General features: G+C 39.5%; 1 protein-coding gene across 1 annotated transcript in view; it reads left to right on the top strand.

Annotated features, from left to right (window-relative positions):
* CCDC170 (coiled-coil domain containing 170) overlaps positions 1-14598 on the top strand; it is an 86199-nt gene that overhangs the window by 22190 nt on the left and 49411 nt on the right. The window contains 3 exon segments of the mRNA XM_082633740.1: positions 9504-9557; positions 9561-9632; positions 10942-11198. Coding sequence (XP_082489866.1) covers positions 9504-9557; positions 9561-9632; positions 10942-11198 — 383 coding nt within the window.

Raw genomic sequence — 14598 nt, 5'->3', positions numbered from 1 at the left:
AGAGTGTGCTGAGGACATCCTTGTCCTCTTCATGATTAGTAATGAGAGTTGCTAAGCACTGTGGTTTGGGATTTGAAATCTGCTTTTAACCCGTTTTATTCTGGACGCAAAAGAGAAAAATGAATTCTGAAAACTTATTTGTGGATCTTGCCTTGTCATCTTGCTTTGTCACCTTGCAACAATTCTTATGAGGAGGTTAAAAATTATTTGGTTTCTTTCTAATGTGAAACCTGGAGAGATTACATATGCTAACGTTCCACAGTCTTCTCATTGTTTACAAAATTCGTCTCTCAGGAGACTGTCACTGGCAGGAGTGTGTATGCTGGAAGTCATGGCCTCCTTTTAACAGAAGAAATAGTATCAGAATGGTGAAGCAGCATCATTTTTGTTGCGTTTTCTTTGGGCAGAGCTAAGAGTTACGTTGGAAGAGAAAGCAGGGATTTAGTGCAACACATGTTGTTTAGGTTGTTTTCTCTCTCTGGCTTGTCCTTTGTTAATTGGAGATCTTTTTAGAGTTGTTAAAAACATTAAGAATCATTGAATTCTTGTTTTAATCCTTGAAAATACAGTTTTGGCTATAATATTGTATTATTCCATTCATTTTTGTGGTGAACTTCCTGTCCGAAATGTAGTCAAAACCTTCTTGCTGCCCAGAAAATACATTCCAAGTATTGCTGGAAATTCAGTGATTCTTCTTTTTACCTCTGCCGCCTTGTGCACGCTGAGGTTCAAGTTCAGGGTTTCCTGCTGCTTCTGCAGCCAGTAAAGAATTCACATGGTATTCAGTTTCTTAAGTCTGAAGATTAGGATGTGAAAGCTGAGAACATAGTAAATTGGCCTCTTTAAACATGCTTTCAGTTGTCTTTCACTTAGTTAAGAACTTGATTTTAATATTACAATTATATCCACTTTTCCTTTAAAAATGAGAACATTACATATAAACTATAGTTCCTTTTGTCAACCATCTCTAATCCTGACACCCTTCCCCTGTTCACCAGAGGTAATTATTAAATACGTTTGGTGAGTATCCTCCAGACCATTAAAAAAATACTTTTTGCATTCATCCTTAAACCTAGAAAATATGTTATTTTGTTTAACATGTATTTTAAAAACATAAACGGTATCATACTATCAGTTTTGTTCTCTGATTTACTTTATTTGAAAAACAGTATGTTTTTGAGATCTATCTGTGCTGCTCTAAATAGGTTTAGTTCTGTTCTTTTAACTGCTTTCTAGTTTCCCATCTTATGGATGTACTATTGTTGACCAATTCCTGTATTGATGGACACTGCGAACCACGAACATTCATGTAGAATTACAAGTAGAATTGTGGGTCATGGGGTATATGCCGAAGTGTCTCCTGCAGTGGCAGGGACATTTTATATGCCCATTCATTAATCCTACTTTAAACTTAATTTTAAAATTATATAGCACTGAAAAGCAATCACTGCTCCCAGATCTACTACCAGTTGTTTGCTATTTGGCAAAAGAATTTCCTTTTTAGTCCTTAATAGCTTCATTTTTGGATGAGAGGATAAGAACAGTCCCTGGGGGATAAGAATAGTCATAGGGGACTTCCCTGGTGGCTCAGTGGTTAAGAATCCACCTGCTAATGCAGGGGACACGGGTTCGAGCCCTGGTCTGGGAAGATCCCACATGCCGTGGAGCAACTAAGCCCATGCACCACAGCTACTGAGTCTGCACTCTAAAGCCTGTGAGCCACAGCTACTGAAGCCCTCCCGTCACAACTACTGAGCCCACGTGCCACAACTGCTGAAGCCCACGTGCTGCAACTACTGAAGCCTGCGCGCCTAGAGCCTGTGTTCTGCAACACGAGAAGCCACCGCAATAAGAAGCCCGTGCACCGCAACGAAGAGTAGCCCCTGCTCAAAGCAACTAGAGGAAGCCCGCACGTAGCAACAAAGACCCAATGCAGCCATAAATAAATAAATACATAAATAAATAAATTAAAAAAAAAGAATAGTCATAGGGCTGTTGTGAAGATTGAATGGAAATAGTTCCCCCCCGCCCCCACAAAAAAGAAATAGTTCCTGGTTCAGTGAATATTAGTTATGATCATATATATATGTATATATATGAGATACATATCTAATATATAAGTATATATAAGATACATATTTAATATATATTGTTATGTCAGGATTAGTACTTGAAGCAAACTCTCAAAAGGTTTGGCATCTAAGTTTTTCTAACTGCAACCCTTCCCCATCTGAAAGTATGGACTCAGTTTCTTTTAGCAGAGCCATAGTATTAAGAACATTTTGGAATACTGCATTCTCTGCAATAAAGATATAGAGTTAGAAGGGTTTTTAAGTGACACCAAGAAAAAAGGGATTAGAGAACAATGAAAAATAATAGATCGGCTTCTTCACAAAACTTGATTTAATGCAGAAATGTCTTCCTCCAAAATTTGTCCCACAGCTGCTAAAATGTAGACACTCAGATTTATTTCCTGAATTCCACACCCATCACACTGTCCGCTGCAGGCACTAGTAAACCCTGGAAACCAAATGCAGATATAAGAAGGAAAAGCAGGAGGGCCAGGAAAATCCTTCAAAGTCTGGAGAAGAACTAATGAGTAGTCAAAATTGGCATTGGTTGGAAAAATACAATTTGTAAGACTTAATCTATGCCTTGTAAATTAGGGGAGAAACTACTTGGGGGGAAGAAGTTGGAGAGTAGGGGAGAGAGTCTTAGAAGGGGTTGCTCACTGGGGCAGCACTGGAGACTTAAAGAGGGATGGGGAGAGAGAGGGAAGGAGATAGAGAGAGAGAGAGGCTGAAGGAAGCATTCCACAGTGGAAGTGCCTTGGTGACACAGTCATGCGCTGCGGTATGGAATAATGCTGGAACAAAGGGGAGGTTAGTTATGGGATAGAAAGATAGGAATGGATTTAGGTGCTTTTGTGTGTCAGAGGTAGGCAGTGATTTTCCTCTCATTTTCTTTTCTTTTCTTTTTATCTTTTGTCCATGGGAAAATAAGACAACTAAATACCATAGAAGCAAGACTGGCCCAAGACATTGTCCCCAGGTCAGATAATTGGACACATTGTGTACTAAATTATGAATAAGCTGATCTCTTCTTTCTGCCTTTGCGCTTTGAAACTATCCTTTATTCTGAAAAGCCTAGGAGCCACCCTGTGAGGCAATTTCAATCATTATCATAATATCAGTAGCTGAATCAAATCATAGGTAGTTGGCTTTCTAAAATTAATGTAAAATTGCTTCATGGGTTGGCTGAGAGAGACCTAATAACTTGGAGTGTCCTCATGTGAGGACAAATGGATGAGTTTTTAATCTTGCCATTTTGAATAGGGTAAAATTAGTTTCTTTAAGGTGAAGAGTGCTTAATGTTTATAGAAAAAGTTGAAGAATTTTCCACAAATCTTACTAACTTTAGGGGGCTTAATTAAAAGGGCAAACCCCTGAGATGTCTGCTCTCATATGCATTCAAATTCCTATGCTACTGGGATTGTTTCTTTGTCCTCGTGTTTTCCATAAAGGCACCACATGGCAGGTTTTGTGATTTTTGTCTATTCTTGTCCTTATTCCTTTTGTTTTTATTTAAGGGGGGATGTTTACTCTGATTATAAAATTAATGTACAGTCACTATAAAGGATTTGGAAAATATAAAAACATATAATAAAGAAGAAAATAAAAGGTAGTCCTATAACTAAAAGATAACCGCAGTAACATTTCTTCCCAGTATTTTTCTTTTCTTTAAATCATATTTAATTATACAAGTAATGCATAAATATATCCTTCTTGAAAAAAACAAAGCCTTTCCCCTCCCAGCTCCAATACTATTGTCGGCTCCAGAGGTGAGGACTGTTATTAAGGTGATGTGTGTCCCTTCAGACCTTTTTCTCCTTTTCTTCTCTAAACATATTTATAGAAAAGACATAGTGCTTTCCCTCCCTATGTGTTTTATGAAAAAAGGTATCAAACTCTGGATCTGTACTTTCTTACTTTTGTTCAGTGGTATATCTTGGAGATATTCTTATGCCCAAACATACAGTACGATCTCCTACTGCTTGTTGCCTAGAATTCATAGTTTGGGAGTGCCTTTTTTAGTGATTGCCTTGTTGATGGGAATTTATATTGTTTCACACACCCCCTCTTTTTTGCTGTTATATCGTTATGCACATATGTGACTATTTTTCAAGGGGAGATAATTGAGAGGTAGAGCTGCTGGGTCATAGTATTTACATTTCAATTTTTAATAGATATAGTGTAATTGGAAGGGTATCCAAAGGGCTTAACCAACTTTACTTACATATAAGACACCCAAGACAAAGTGATACCGAAAGGTTGACAATAAAAAGCTGGAACAAAAGTATATGTAGTCACATGCAAACAAAAAGAAATCAGGAGTCATGATCTCAGTATTGGAAAAAGTTGAATTATGAGCAAAAAGGGTCAGACAAATAATGGCACATTATCGTGCTACGTGGTACAATTCACAACGAATATATGAAATTTCTGAATCTTTGCACCAAGTCAAGCAGTACCAGTATTCATTCAGCAAGAATACAAGTGCTACAAGGTGATAGAGAATTATAGTAGTAATAGGAGGCTCTAACTCACCTCTCTCGAGCCATGATAGAGTAAAAGGATAGAAATTAGACAAGACTAGAAATGCCTAATTAAAATGATGAATAAAGTAGAACTAACTGATACATATTGAATTTCAAGCTCAGAAGATAGAGAATATACCTTCCTTTTAAATACCCATTGGATGTTCATAAAATTGAGTATTCACAAAAACCTTGATAAATTCCCTGAAGTAGAAATAATATAGAAAAGGATGATGGTGAAAATGTGTAATGGCTGGTATAAGAAGGACAACCTTCCAGTCTGAATGGACCCAGTTCTGAATGGACATTGGTCCACCCCACTGGTGTACACCCGTGAATGTCAGCCTGGAATACAGTTGGGTTTTCTGAGCACAATGCAATAAAACAGACATCGTAACAAATTCTGAGAACAGAGAGCCACAAAAACAACTAAGCCCTTAAAGCAACTCAGGTCAAAGAAGAAATCCAAGCCAAATATGAAGAACACTACATAAGGATCTATGGGACAGCCAAGGAAGGGCTAAGAGGAAAAGCATAGGCATAAATAAATAAATTCATGTATTCTTCTTTCAGTTTTCATATTGTTTTTCCTTATCCTTGTAATCCTCTCATGCTACTGCTGTGCATTTCTTCTCATTTCAAGCTACCTCAGAGTGTCTTGAAGGAATGGATTTCTGTGGTATACTCCATATGGCAACTCTTTTTAGTTTTTTTTTTTTTTGAAGGAACCTTGATACTACTGAGTATTTTCCATAGTGACTGTACCAATTTACATTCCCATCAACAGGTAGGAGGGTTCCCTTTTCTCCACACCCTCTCCAGCGTTTGTTATTTGTAGGCTTTTTGATGATGGCCATTCTGACCGATGTGAAGTGGTACCTCATTGTGGTTTTGATTTGCATTTCTCTAATAATTAGCAATGTGGAGCATCTTTCCCTGTGCCTATTGGCCATCTGTATGTCTTCTTTGGAGAAATGTCTGTTTAGGTCTTCTGCCCATTTTTTGATTGGGTTGTTTATTTTTTTGTCATTGAGTTGTAGGAGCTGTTTGTATATTTTGGAAATTAAGCCCTTGTTGGTCACATTGCAAATATTTCCTCCCAGTCCATAGGTTGTCTTTCATTTTGTTTATGGTTTCCTTTGCTGTGTAAAAGCTTACAAGTTTAGGTCCCATTTGTTTATTTTTGCTTAAGAAAATATTGGTATAGCAACAGAAAAAAAAAAAGAAAACATTGGTATGATTTATGTCAATGTGGTATACTCCAGAGCCCAGCTCAAGACAGAGGTGTCTCTGGGGCTCAGTCAGGGTTCTTTGGAGAAGCAGAACCAGTAGGATGTATATGTATATATATGTGTGTGTGTGTGTGTGTGTGTTTGTGTATATATATATATATATATATGTATATATGTATATATACATATACATATATATATATATATATATATATATATATATATATATATATATATATATGACAAGGAATTGGCTTGAGTAATAATGGAGGCTGAGAATTCCCGAGATCTGCAGTAGGCCAGCTGGAGGCCCAGGAGAGCTGAAGGTGTAAATTCCAGTCTGAGTCTGAATCCAAAGGCAGGGGAAGATTGATGTCCCAGCTCAAAAACATGCAGAAAGAACAGATTCTCCCTTACTCAGGCTTTTTGTTCTATACAGGCCTTCAGTGGATTGGATGAGGCGCACCCACATTGGGGAGGGCAACCTGCTTTATTCAGTCTAGTGATTCAAATGTTAATCTCATCCAGAAAATCCTCACAGACACAACCAGAATAATGTTTAAACCAAATATCTGGACACCCTGTGGCCCAGTCAAGTTGTCACATAAAATTAACCATCACAGCTACATATGTGACATATGAGAATTCCTGAACAAATGGAAAAAAGAGGATTTTATTTGGAAAACTCAACATTTAAGAGATGTTACTTCTCTTTAAGTTTATTTATAAAGTTAACATGCTCCCAATAAAAATGCCAACAGGATTTTTTGGAATTTGATGAGCTGATTCTAAGTTTCATATGGTAAAATGAACACGTAAGAATAGCCAAGGAGGAATATTTTTTAAAAGAAGCCCTATCAGGTACTAAAATAAATCAGTGGGCTCAGGGCTGTCTTTCGAGCCCTGCTGCCAGTGTTCTTCACCTACTCTGACCCCTCAGAAGGCCTCACTGCCTTCTCTCTTATCCTTGATCACACAGGGCATACTCCTGCCACAGGACCTTTGCTCGGACTTTTGGCTATTTGAAAGATGTGGGTTGCTCCTGTTTCAGTACCTCTTGCCTATTTAATTTCTATTTAATCATCACTTCTTTAGGGACATCTTTCCTTCCACCTCCCTAATTTTAAGTCACTTTCCTTTGTTGTCTGTTTGTTTCTTTCCTTGAATTTATTTCAGTTTGTAATTACACAATCACCAGTGTGGTTGTTTGATAAATGCTCTTTTTCTTATTAGACTGTAAGCTCAGTGCCTGACCCAGAATAGGCTTTTTGTAAACATTTGCTGATGAATAATCTCGAGTCTGCTGGACTTTGAAAGGTGATTTAGACCCTAGCAACTGTCTTCTAAACTCAGTAATCAAGAGTCCTCCTCATGTAGGCCCTGCTCCAGTGTCAAAGGTAATAATATCTTAATATGTGGTTTCTTTTGCCCCTGAGCATGTGAAGATGCTAATGCTTTTGGTGGTGTCCTGCATTACACTGTAACCTCCTCAAATAAAGGCCCACTTCTGAACTGTCTCAGGGGCTCTTAATATTATATCCAACGGACACAATAGTTTTTCATAAGAAAGAGATATAAAATTAGAGTATGACTATGTCATGTCCTAAAAAATCATGTTAGTCAAGGAAAGAAATAATCATAGCCATTAAGAAACTTATTTCCCTAAGGAATTTTAGAAAATGGTCCATACATGCTGTAGCTCAGACCTCTTGTAGGTGACTTAGGTCCTCACATGGCTTATTTTAGAAAATATTGCTGGAGTGTTTAGGGTGGAAAAGTTCCTTCTAAATGCTGGGTGAGGCTGAACAGGATATGGTTCTCTTAACAGATGCAGTTAATTGTTTTATGCTTTGTCCCCAGGAGTACATGCCTACCATCTTCTTGCATATGTTGTAATTGACAAACACTGGCTGTTACTAAGTGCGCTGAAGGTTTTGTTTAGCATTTTGTGGATTGAAACACACTCGTCATGACAACGCTTGTTGTGAAGTTCGGGCTTTAAGATGAATTTTGCATTCATGAGTATTTCCAAACAGTAGTCTTTGGCAGTTCAGTAGCCGGGCAGAATCATAAACAGGTTTTACTGGTGTGTCCCCCGAGGACACTAGATATTCCAGGGAAACCCTCCTTTATGTGACCTCTTTCATATTCCTTCAAAAATGAATGGCATTCTTGTATGTCTTTCACAAAGACCTCAGGCCCTGGAAACTTCATAGAGGTGGGTATCTGTCCAAACTCTGGAATAATTCTTTCAGAAAGCAGGTGTTATGGCACGAATAGGACAGAAACAGAACCAGAGGTTACATCCGGACCCACAGCCCAAACCCATCAAATCTGCTCTGCAGATGTGTTTATTGGGATCATATGGTGTGTTTTTTAAAATTTAAATTAGTTACCCAGAGGCAAAAACTGGGAATTTTTACTTCAAAAAGCCCAAATATAGGACTTGTCTTGAAAAATTAGAGTAATGAGGCCATGCTGGGATCCATATTTCTGCATTTGCAGCCATCAGTGGAGCTGAGAGCTGTTCCCTTCTGGATGGAGAAGGACTCCAGGCATGACCACTATCTCTGGCCTCAGGCATTCATCCGAGTAACCTTCAAAACCCCAAGATAGGGCTTTCCTGGTGGCGCAGTGGTTAAGAGTCTGCCTGGCAATGCAGGGGACATGGGTTCGAGCCCTGGTCCGGGAACATCCCACATGCCGTGGAGCAACTAAGCCCGTGTGCCACAACTACTGAGCCTGCGCTCTAGAGCCCTTGAGCCACAACTACTGAAGCCTGTGCTCTGCAATAAGAGAAACCACCACAATTAGAAGCCCACTCACCGCAACCAAGAGTAGCCCCCGCTCACCGCAACTAGAGAAAGCCGGCGTGCCGCAACGAAGACCCAACGCAGCCAAAAATAAATAAATAAAAAAACCAAAACCAAAACCCAAGATAGACTACGAGATTGAGAATAAATGGCATAGTGGATAGTTATGAAGGAGACAGACTTCTCTACTTAAATCACAGGGTCTCTTTGATAAACACATGAAACACTTATTCAACAGACCAGAGATGAGTTGATAATCTTTGTAGTCTGGAAACAGAAGAACAGTAAAAACTGCCTCCTGTTAACCATCTCTTCTGGTGGTTCTTTGTTGATGCTGTCTGTTCTGGTCAGAGGTCAAATAACATTGGAGTTGGGCGGAAGGAAACTCTGTAAAGTGTCAAAGGCCAAATCTTTTTTTTATTTTATTTTATTTTATTTTATTTATTTATTTATTTTGGGCTGTGCCCGGGTCTTTGTTGTGGCATGCGAGATCTTTGTTGCAGCATGCAGGATCTAGTTCCCTGACCAGGGATCGAAACCCCGCCCCCTACATTGGGAGCGTGGAGTCTTACCCACTGGACCACCAGGGAAGTCCCCCAAGGGGACATACCAGCTCCTAAATGTCAAACTCCACTACTGTCCTGGGGGAGCCTATCATTCGTTCCTGGGCTGCCTCCTGCTTCCCTTAGAATTTTGAGAAGGAGAATGAAATAATCTGAACCAAGCACATCTCTGGGCAGCCTTTCCAACATATTTGGACTACAAAGAATGCTTCTGTACTTAATCTTGCTTTGCACAGCTGCATGGAAAAGATTGTTTAACTCTCCTTTGTATATTTTGTCTTCTGGGGAACCCTCTCAGGAAACTTACGATCATCTCTTGGAAGTCGCAGTTACTCGGGAGCAGTTAAACCACTAGCGGAATGTGGCCGAGGCTGCCCGGAGTGAACTTGCAGCAACTCTGGTCACATTTGAATCTGCTCAGTCTGAGGTGAGAGTCTGCGTGTTCATAACTCACAGATGGCCTTGTTAGCTTCTTATGGAGCGAAGCAGAGTATAGAGGTGATTAGAAATAGGACAAAGGGAAACAGTTTTAAACTTTTTGGCAAAGTTTACGCTTATTCTCTTATTGTGCCCCTACCCTCTAGCTGTGGAGAACTCCTGAAAGGCGGTGCATTTGCCGTGCTGGATTCTGGATCTCAGGGGAGCTCTACATCCTTGAGAGCACCTGGGGGCACCTGGGGACTTGGGGTTTGGGCTGTGTGGGCTTTGGATGGCTGTAAGCATCCCTGGGAGTAGCTGCCTTTAATGTGGATTGCTTGCAATCTGAAGCTCTGGGGTTGGAAACCTGAATCCCTTTCTTGTGGTTCTGATTGCCTGGGGGAAATTCTAGGAAGATGATTGGGATCCATTTACCCTCTGGTCTGGATCAGGTCTATGGTGGAGTTTCTGGGAGATTCTCTGTAGACTCAATGTGCTTATAGCCTGATGGCCCCAAGGAATCCTAGGCTTGCCTGTGAGGTAACTAGCAGTCTCACTAGGCTGCCAGGATCCCACTGAAAGATGAGTTGATTGTGTGTGTGTGTGTGTGTGTGTGTGTGTGTGTGTGTGTGTATGCATGCATACTTAACAGTTCCAAAAAAATAGATGCATTCATAAAGTTTTCTAATGGGGGTGGATCTGGTAGCTTAATAAGGCACCTACTGTGTTCAGCATTTTGATGCCACAGAATTCATAAAAGTTAAAACGTTTCCTTTGTATAAATCCTATAATGATTTTCCTTTTCTCCTATATTTTTTCCAGAAATCCGAGTATTATTTTTCTTTATCACCCACAGTAAGGGTCCAGAAGGCCAGGGGGAGAAATGCTGTGATACGTCGCATAGTCTGTATTGACTTGGGAAACAGCTATGGCCATGAAATTACAAATAGCCTACCTTGCAGCTTCCTTGTTTCATCGTGAGCAGCAATAGCAGCAGGTACAGACTTAGAAAATGAATTCTCATTGCAAGATATTTTATTGCTTTTTGCAAAATACACCACACGTCTCTTGAGTGAGACTCAGTTACCACAAGACATTGCTCAGTTGGGTTTTGAAAAAGACAGACTATGAAGTCCACTATTTAGGCATAATTTCCCAGCTGGTAAGATGGAAACAAACATGAAGAAAAAAAAGTAAAGTCGGATGAAGTCATGAATAAAAGATCGGAATTTTAAATTATGATTTTGGGATGTTTTCAAGGTACTTCCAACTTACACCACTGACATCTTTTCCCTCTTTTTACTTCTTTTCCATGTTAGCTTCGAGAACTGCAATCCAAGATGCTTTCCAAAGAAGTTTCCTGTCAAGAGTTGAAAGCTGAAATGGAGAACTACGGAGAAAACAATGCCAGAAAATCGTCTCTCCTCACCTCTTTGAGAGACAGAGTTCAGGAGCTAGAAGAAGAATCAGCGGCCCTCTCCACTTCTAAACTTAGAACTAAAATCACAGCTCAGTCTGCAATCAAGGAGAGCCAGGAGTTAAAGAAGAAAGTTGTAGAACTGGACGAGAAATTGCAGTGAGGATATTTCAATATACTTCTCAGTGGGGCTAGTGTTAAAATACTAACTTCTTTTTTTAAAAAAACTTTAAAAAATAAATTTATTAATTTATTTTTGGCTGTGTTGGGTCTCCGCTGCTGTGTGCAGGCTTTCTCTAGTTGCGGTGAGGGGGGCTACTCTTTGTTGCAGTGCACGGGCTTCTCATTGCAGTGGCTTCTCTTGTGGCGGAGCATGGGCTCTAGGCGCACGGGCTTCAGTAGTTGTGGCACGCAGGCTCAGTAGTTGTGGCTCGCGGGCTCTAGAGTTCAGGCTCAGTAGTTGTGGTGCATGGGCTCAGTTGCTTTGCGGCATGTGGAGTCTTCCTGGACTAGGGCTCGAACCTGTGTCCCCTGCATTTTTGAAAAAAAAAAATCATTGAGCTCACATATCTTTGGAGTCTTGAAAATTTTTTCCAAGCTCATTTCTAAATGTCACCAAGAATCTTAACAAACATGGCATTGTCCTAAGCATATTTATGCCCTATTGATTAGGGGTGCAAATTCTTAGATATATACAATTTGGAAGATTTCCTCTAAGTAGAGGTTTAAGTGGAGGTGCTGGAATAGTGCACAGGGGGAAGGGTTTATTCAGAAGCTAGTTATAAAAATACCCCAGAAACCCCAGACCACCCTGAACACTCCTCATTAGGGTTTATTGCCAGTTTATGCAGAGAACTCAGGAAATCTAGGTTTAGTTCTGATTATTGAGATAAAATTGGGAACTACCTGTTCTTAAGATGCACTTTAAAAATTCTGTGTATAATAACTTAAATCACTTTACTAATAAAATACTTGATACTTGTTTTACTTATTTCATCTTATAAAGATAAAAACAGGGCTTCCCTGGTGGCGCAGTGGTTGAGAGTCCACCTGCCGATGCAGGGGACGCAGGTTCGTGCCCCGGTCAGGGAAGATCCCACGTGCCGCGGAGTGACTGGGCCCGTGAGCCATGGCTGCTGAGCCTGCGCGTCCGGAGCCTGTGCTCCACAACGGGAGAGGCCACAGCAGTGAGAGGCCTGCGTACTGAAAAAAAAGAAAAAAGATAAAAACAAAAACCCATTGCTTCCAGCTCCTGTCCTTTCTCTCCTTCCATGTACTGCCAAATTCCTGGAACATGTTTATATGTACTCACTGTAACAGTTTCTCTCCTTTCTCAGATCTACTCCACTGAAGCCACTCATTAAGGTGACCAGTGACCACGCGTTGCAAATTCAGTGATCAGTCCTATCTTACTTGACCTTCCAGTACATGAGCCAACAGTTGGCTTTTCTCCCTGAACCACTTTCTTGTTTTACCTTCCAGGACACTGCACGTGCCTGCTTTTGATCTTACCTTTCTAGCCGCTTTGTCACAGTCTCTTGCTTTGTCCTCCTCATCTCCTTGACTTCCAAGTACTGGAGTGCCCCAGGGCTCAGTCCTTGACTTTCTTCTCCTTTCTATCTAAATTCACTCTCATCCAGCCTCATGACTTAAAGTCTGATCTACATGCTTGCGACCCCCCACGAGCATGTAGTTTCTAGATCTAGCCTGGACCTCTTCCCAGCGCTCAAGACCCACATATCTTACAACTTACTGGGCATCTCCATGCGGATGTCTAACAGGCATCTCAAATGGAACATGTCCGAAATACCTCCTGGTGTTTCCACAAAATCCTCCTGTGCTTTTCCTAATCTCGTTTAATGATAATTCCATTCTTCTAGTTGATCAGGGCCAAAATCTTGGATCATCCTTGTTTCTCTTTCCTTGATCCTTCAGTAAATCTCATCATCTATCTCTGCCGTCCATCCAAATAAATCTAAATTTTGACACTTCCCATTGCCACTAACCTGATCTTAGCGACGACATCTAAAATTTCACCCCACTCCTCCCAAATGTTTCCTACTCCCTTTCCTGCTTAATTGTTTTTGTCTCCAGCCCTTTTATAATATACTATACATTTTACATACATTTATTTTTTTGATTATTGTCCATCTTCCCAACTAGATTGTAAGCCCCATGAGGGATGTTTATCTGTTTTGTTTACTACTGTATCTTTAGCACCTTTAAGCATAGTAAGTAGTATAGTAAGTGCCCAATAAATATTTATTAAACAAATGAGTAATAAAATGATATATATTCATTATAAGAAAGTTTTTAAAGATATAATAAAGTGCCCCCCAAAATTAAAATTACTCACAACCTTACAATTCCAGAAATGCTATAGTTAACATTTTGTTGAACAGATCTTCAGACAGTTGTACATAAATGGCATCATGTAGTGAACTATTTTTCCTGAATAATATGTTGTAAATACTTAAAAAGTCTTTCACTGTATCATTTTTAATCGCCAGTGATATTCCATTGCCTGTTAATATCATAATTTACTTAACCGGTTTTTTTGGCTCTTTCCTTTAGGCACTTAGGTTAGTTCCAGTCAAAAAATTATTATAAACTAAGATGCAGTGAGTACCCATGTGCATTCATATTTTCACATTTATGTGATTATGTCTTTATGATAGATGCCTGGGACTTTGTTGGGTTAAAGTGAAATGCAAATAGAAGTGGAAATAATTTAGAAACTCCTGGAACAGAGAAGTAAGACTGAAATCTTAGAGTAAATATATAGAATCATATACATAAATAAATCAGAGCCATAGCATTAACTATGACTTAAATGAATGAGAGAGACTGAATAAATATTACCTTTCATATGCTGAAAATAAGAACTTAGAGATATATTGATGTTGGTCTTTTATTGTGATACATTTTTTCTAAATAGAAATATGATATGCTTTTGAGTATATGCAATTACATGCTTTGTTAATCTTTGAATAGCGTGAAAGAATTGCAGTAAACACTCAACATGGTAAAAAGGGAAAGCAATAATCATGTTTATTATCTAGGGTACTGAAAAATGATGCCAAATTATTGAAATGATCCTAATTTGCCTTTAAAATATGTCTGTTTTTTATGATCTCTTAGTTTTTAACATTTAAAGAATTAGAAATAGACTATGCTATTTTAGCAAACCTGTCTGAGATTGAAATAAAATATTCACAGCAGAGCATAAATTGACTGATTTTCCTTGATTGGCCCATTCCAATACTCTTTAAAAATTCTGGATGTGCAAAAACTAGTAGTGATCTTTGCTGATGATTGAACACCTCTCTTTTCCAGGGGTGGGCATATCCCCTGCTTCTGATGTATTTTTTATTATAGTTATGCTTGGCCATGAGCCAGGGAAAGCTCTAAGTAACCCTTATGGATCACTGTGTAGTGACCAAAGCATGGTCTCTAGACCCAATGTAGCATCACTCTCTTTCTTCCCCATGAAGCCGCAGCAGAGACTCATGGCTGAGTGGATCCATGTGTGATCTAGAGAACCACCTTCCACTTCTGC

This window comes from Mesoplodon mirus (genome assembly GCF_964341445.2).
Source record: "Mesoplodon mirus genome assembly, chromosome: 10".
NCBI classification, from domain to species: domain Eukaryota; kingdom Metazoa; phylum Chordata; class Mammalia; order Artiodactyla; family Ziphiidae; genus Mesoplodon; species Mesoplodon mirus.
The sequence above is the reverse complement of the archived record's forward strand: the minus strand, read 5'-3'. Positions and strand labels throughout refer to the sequence as shown.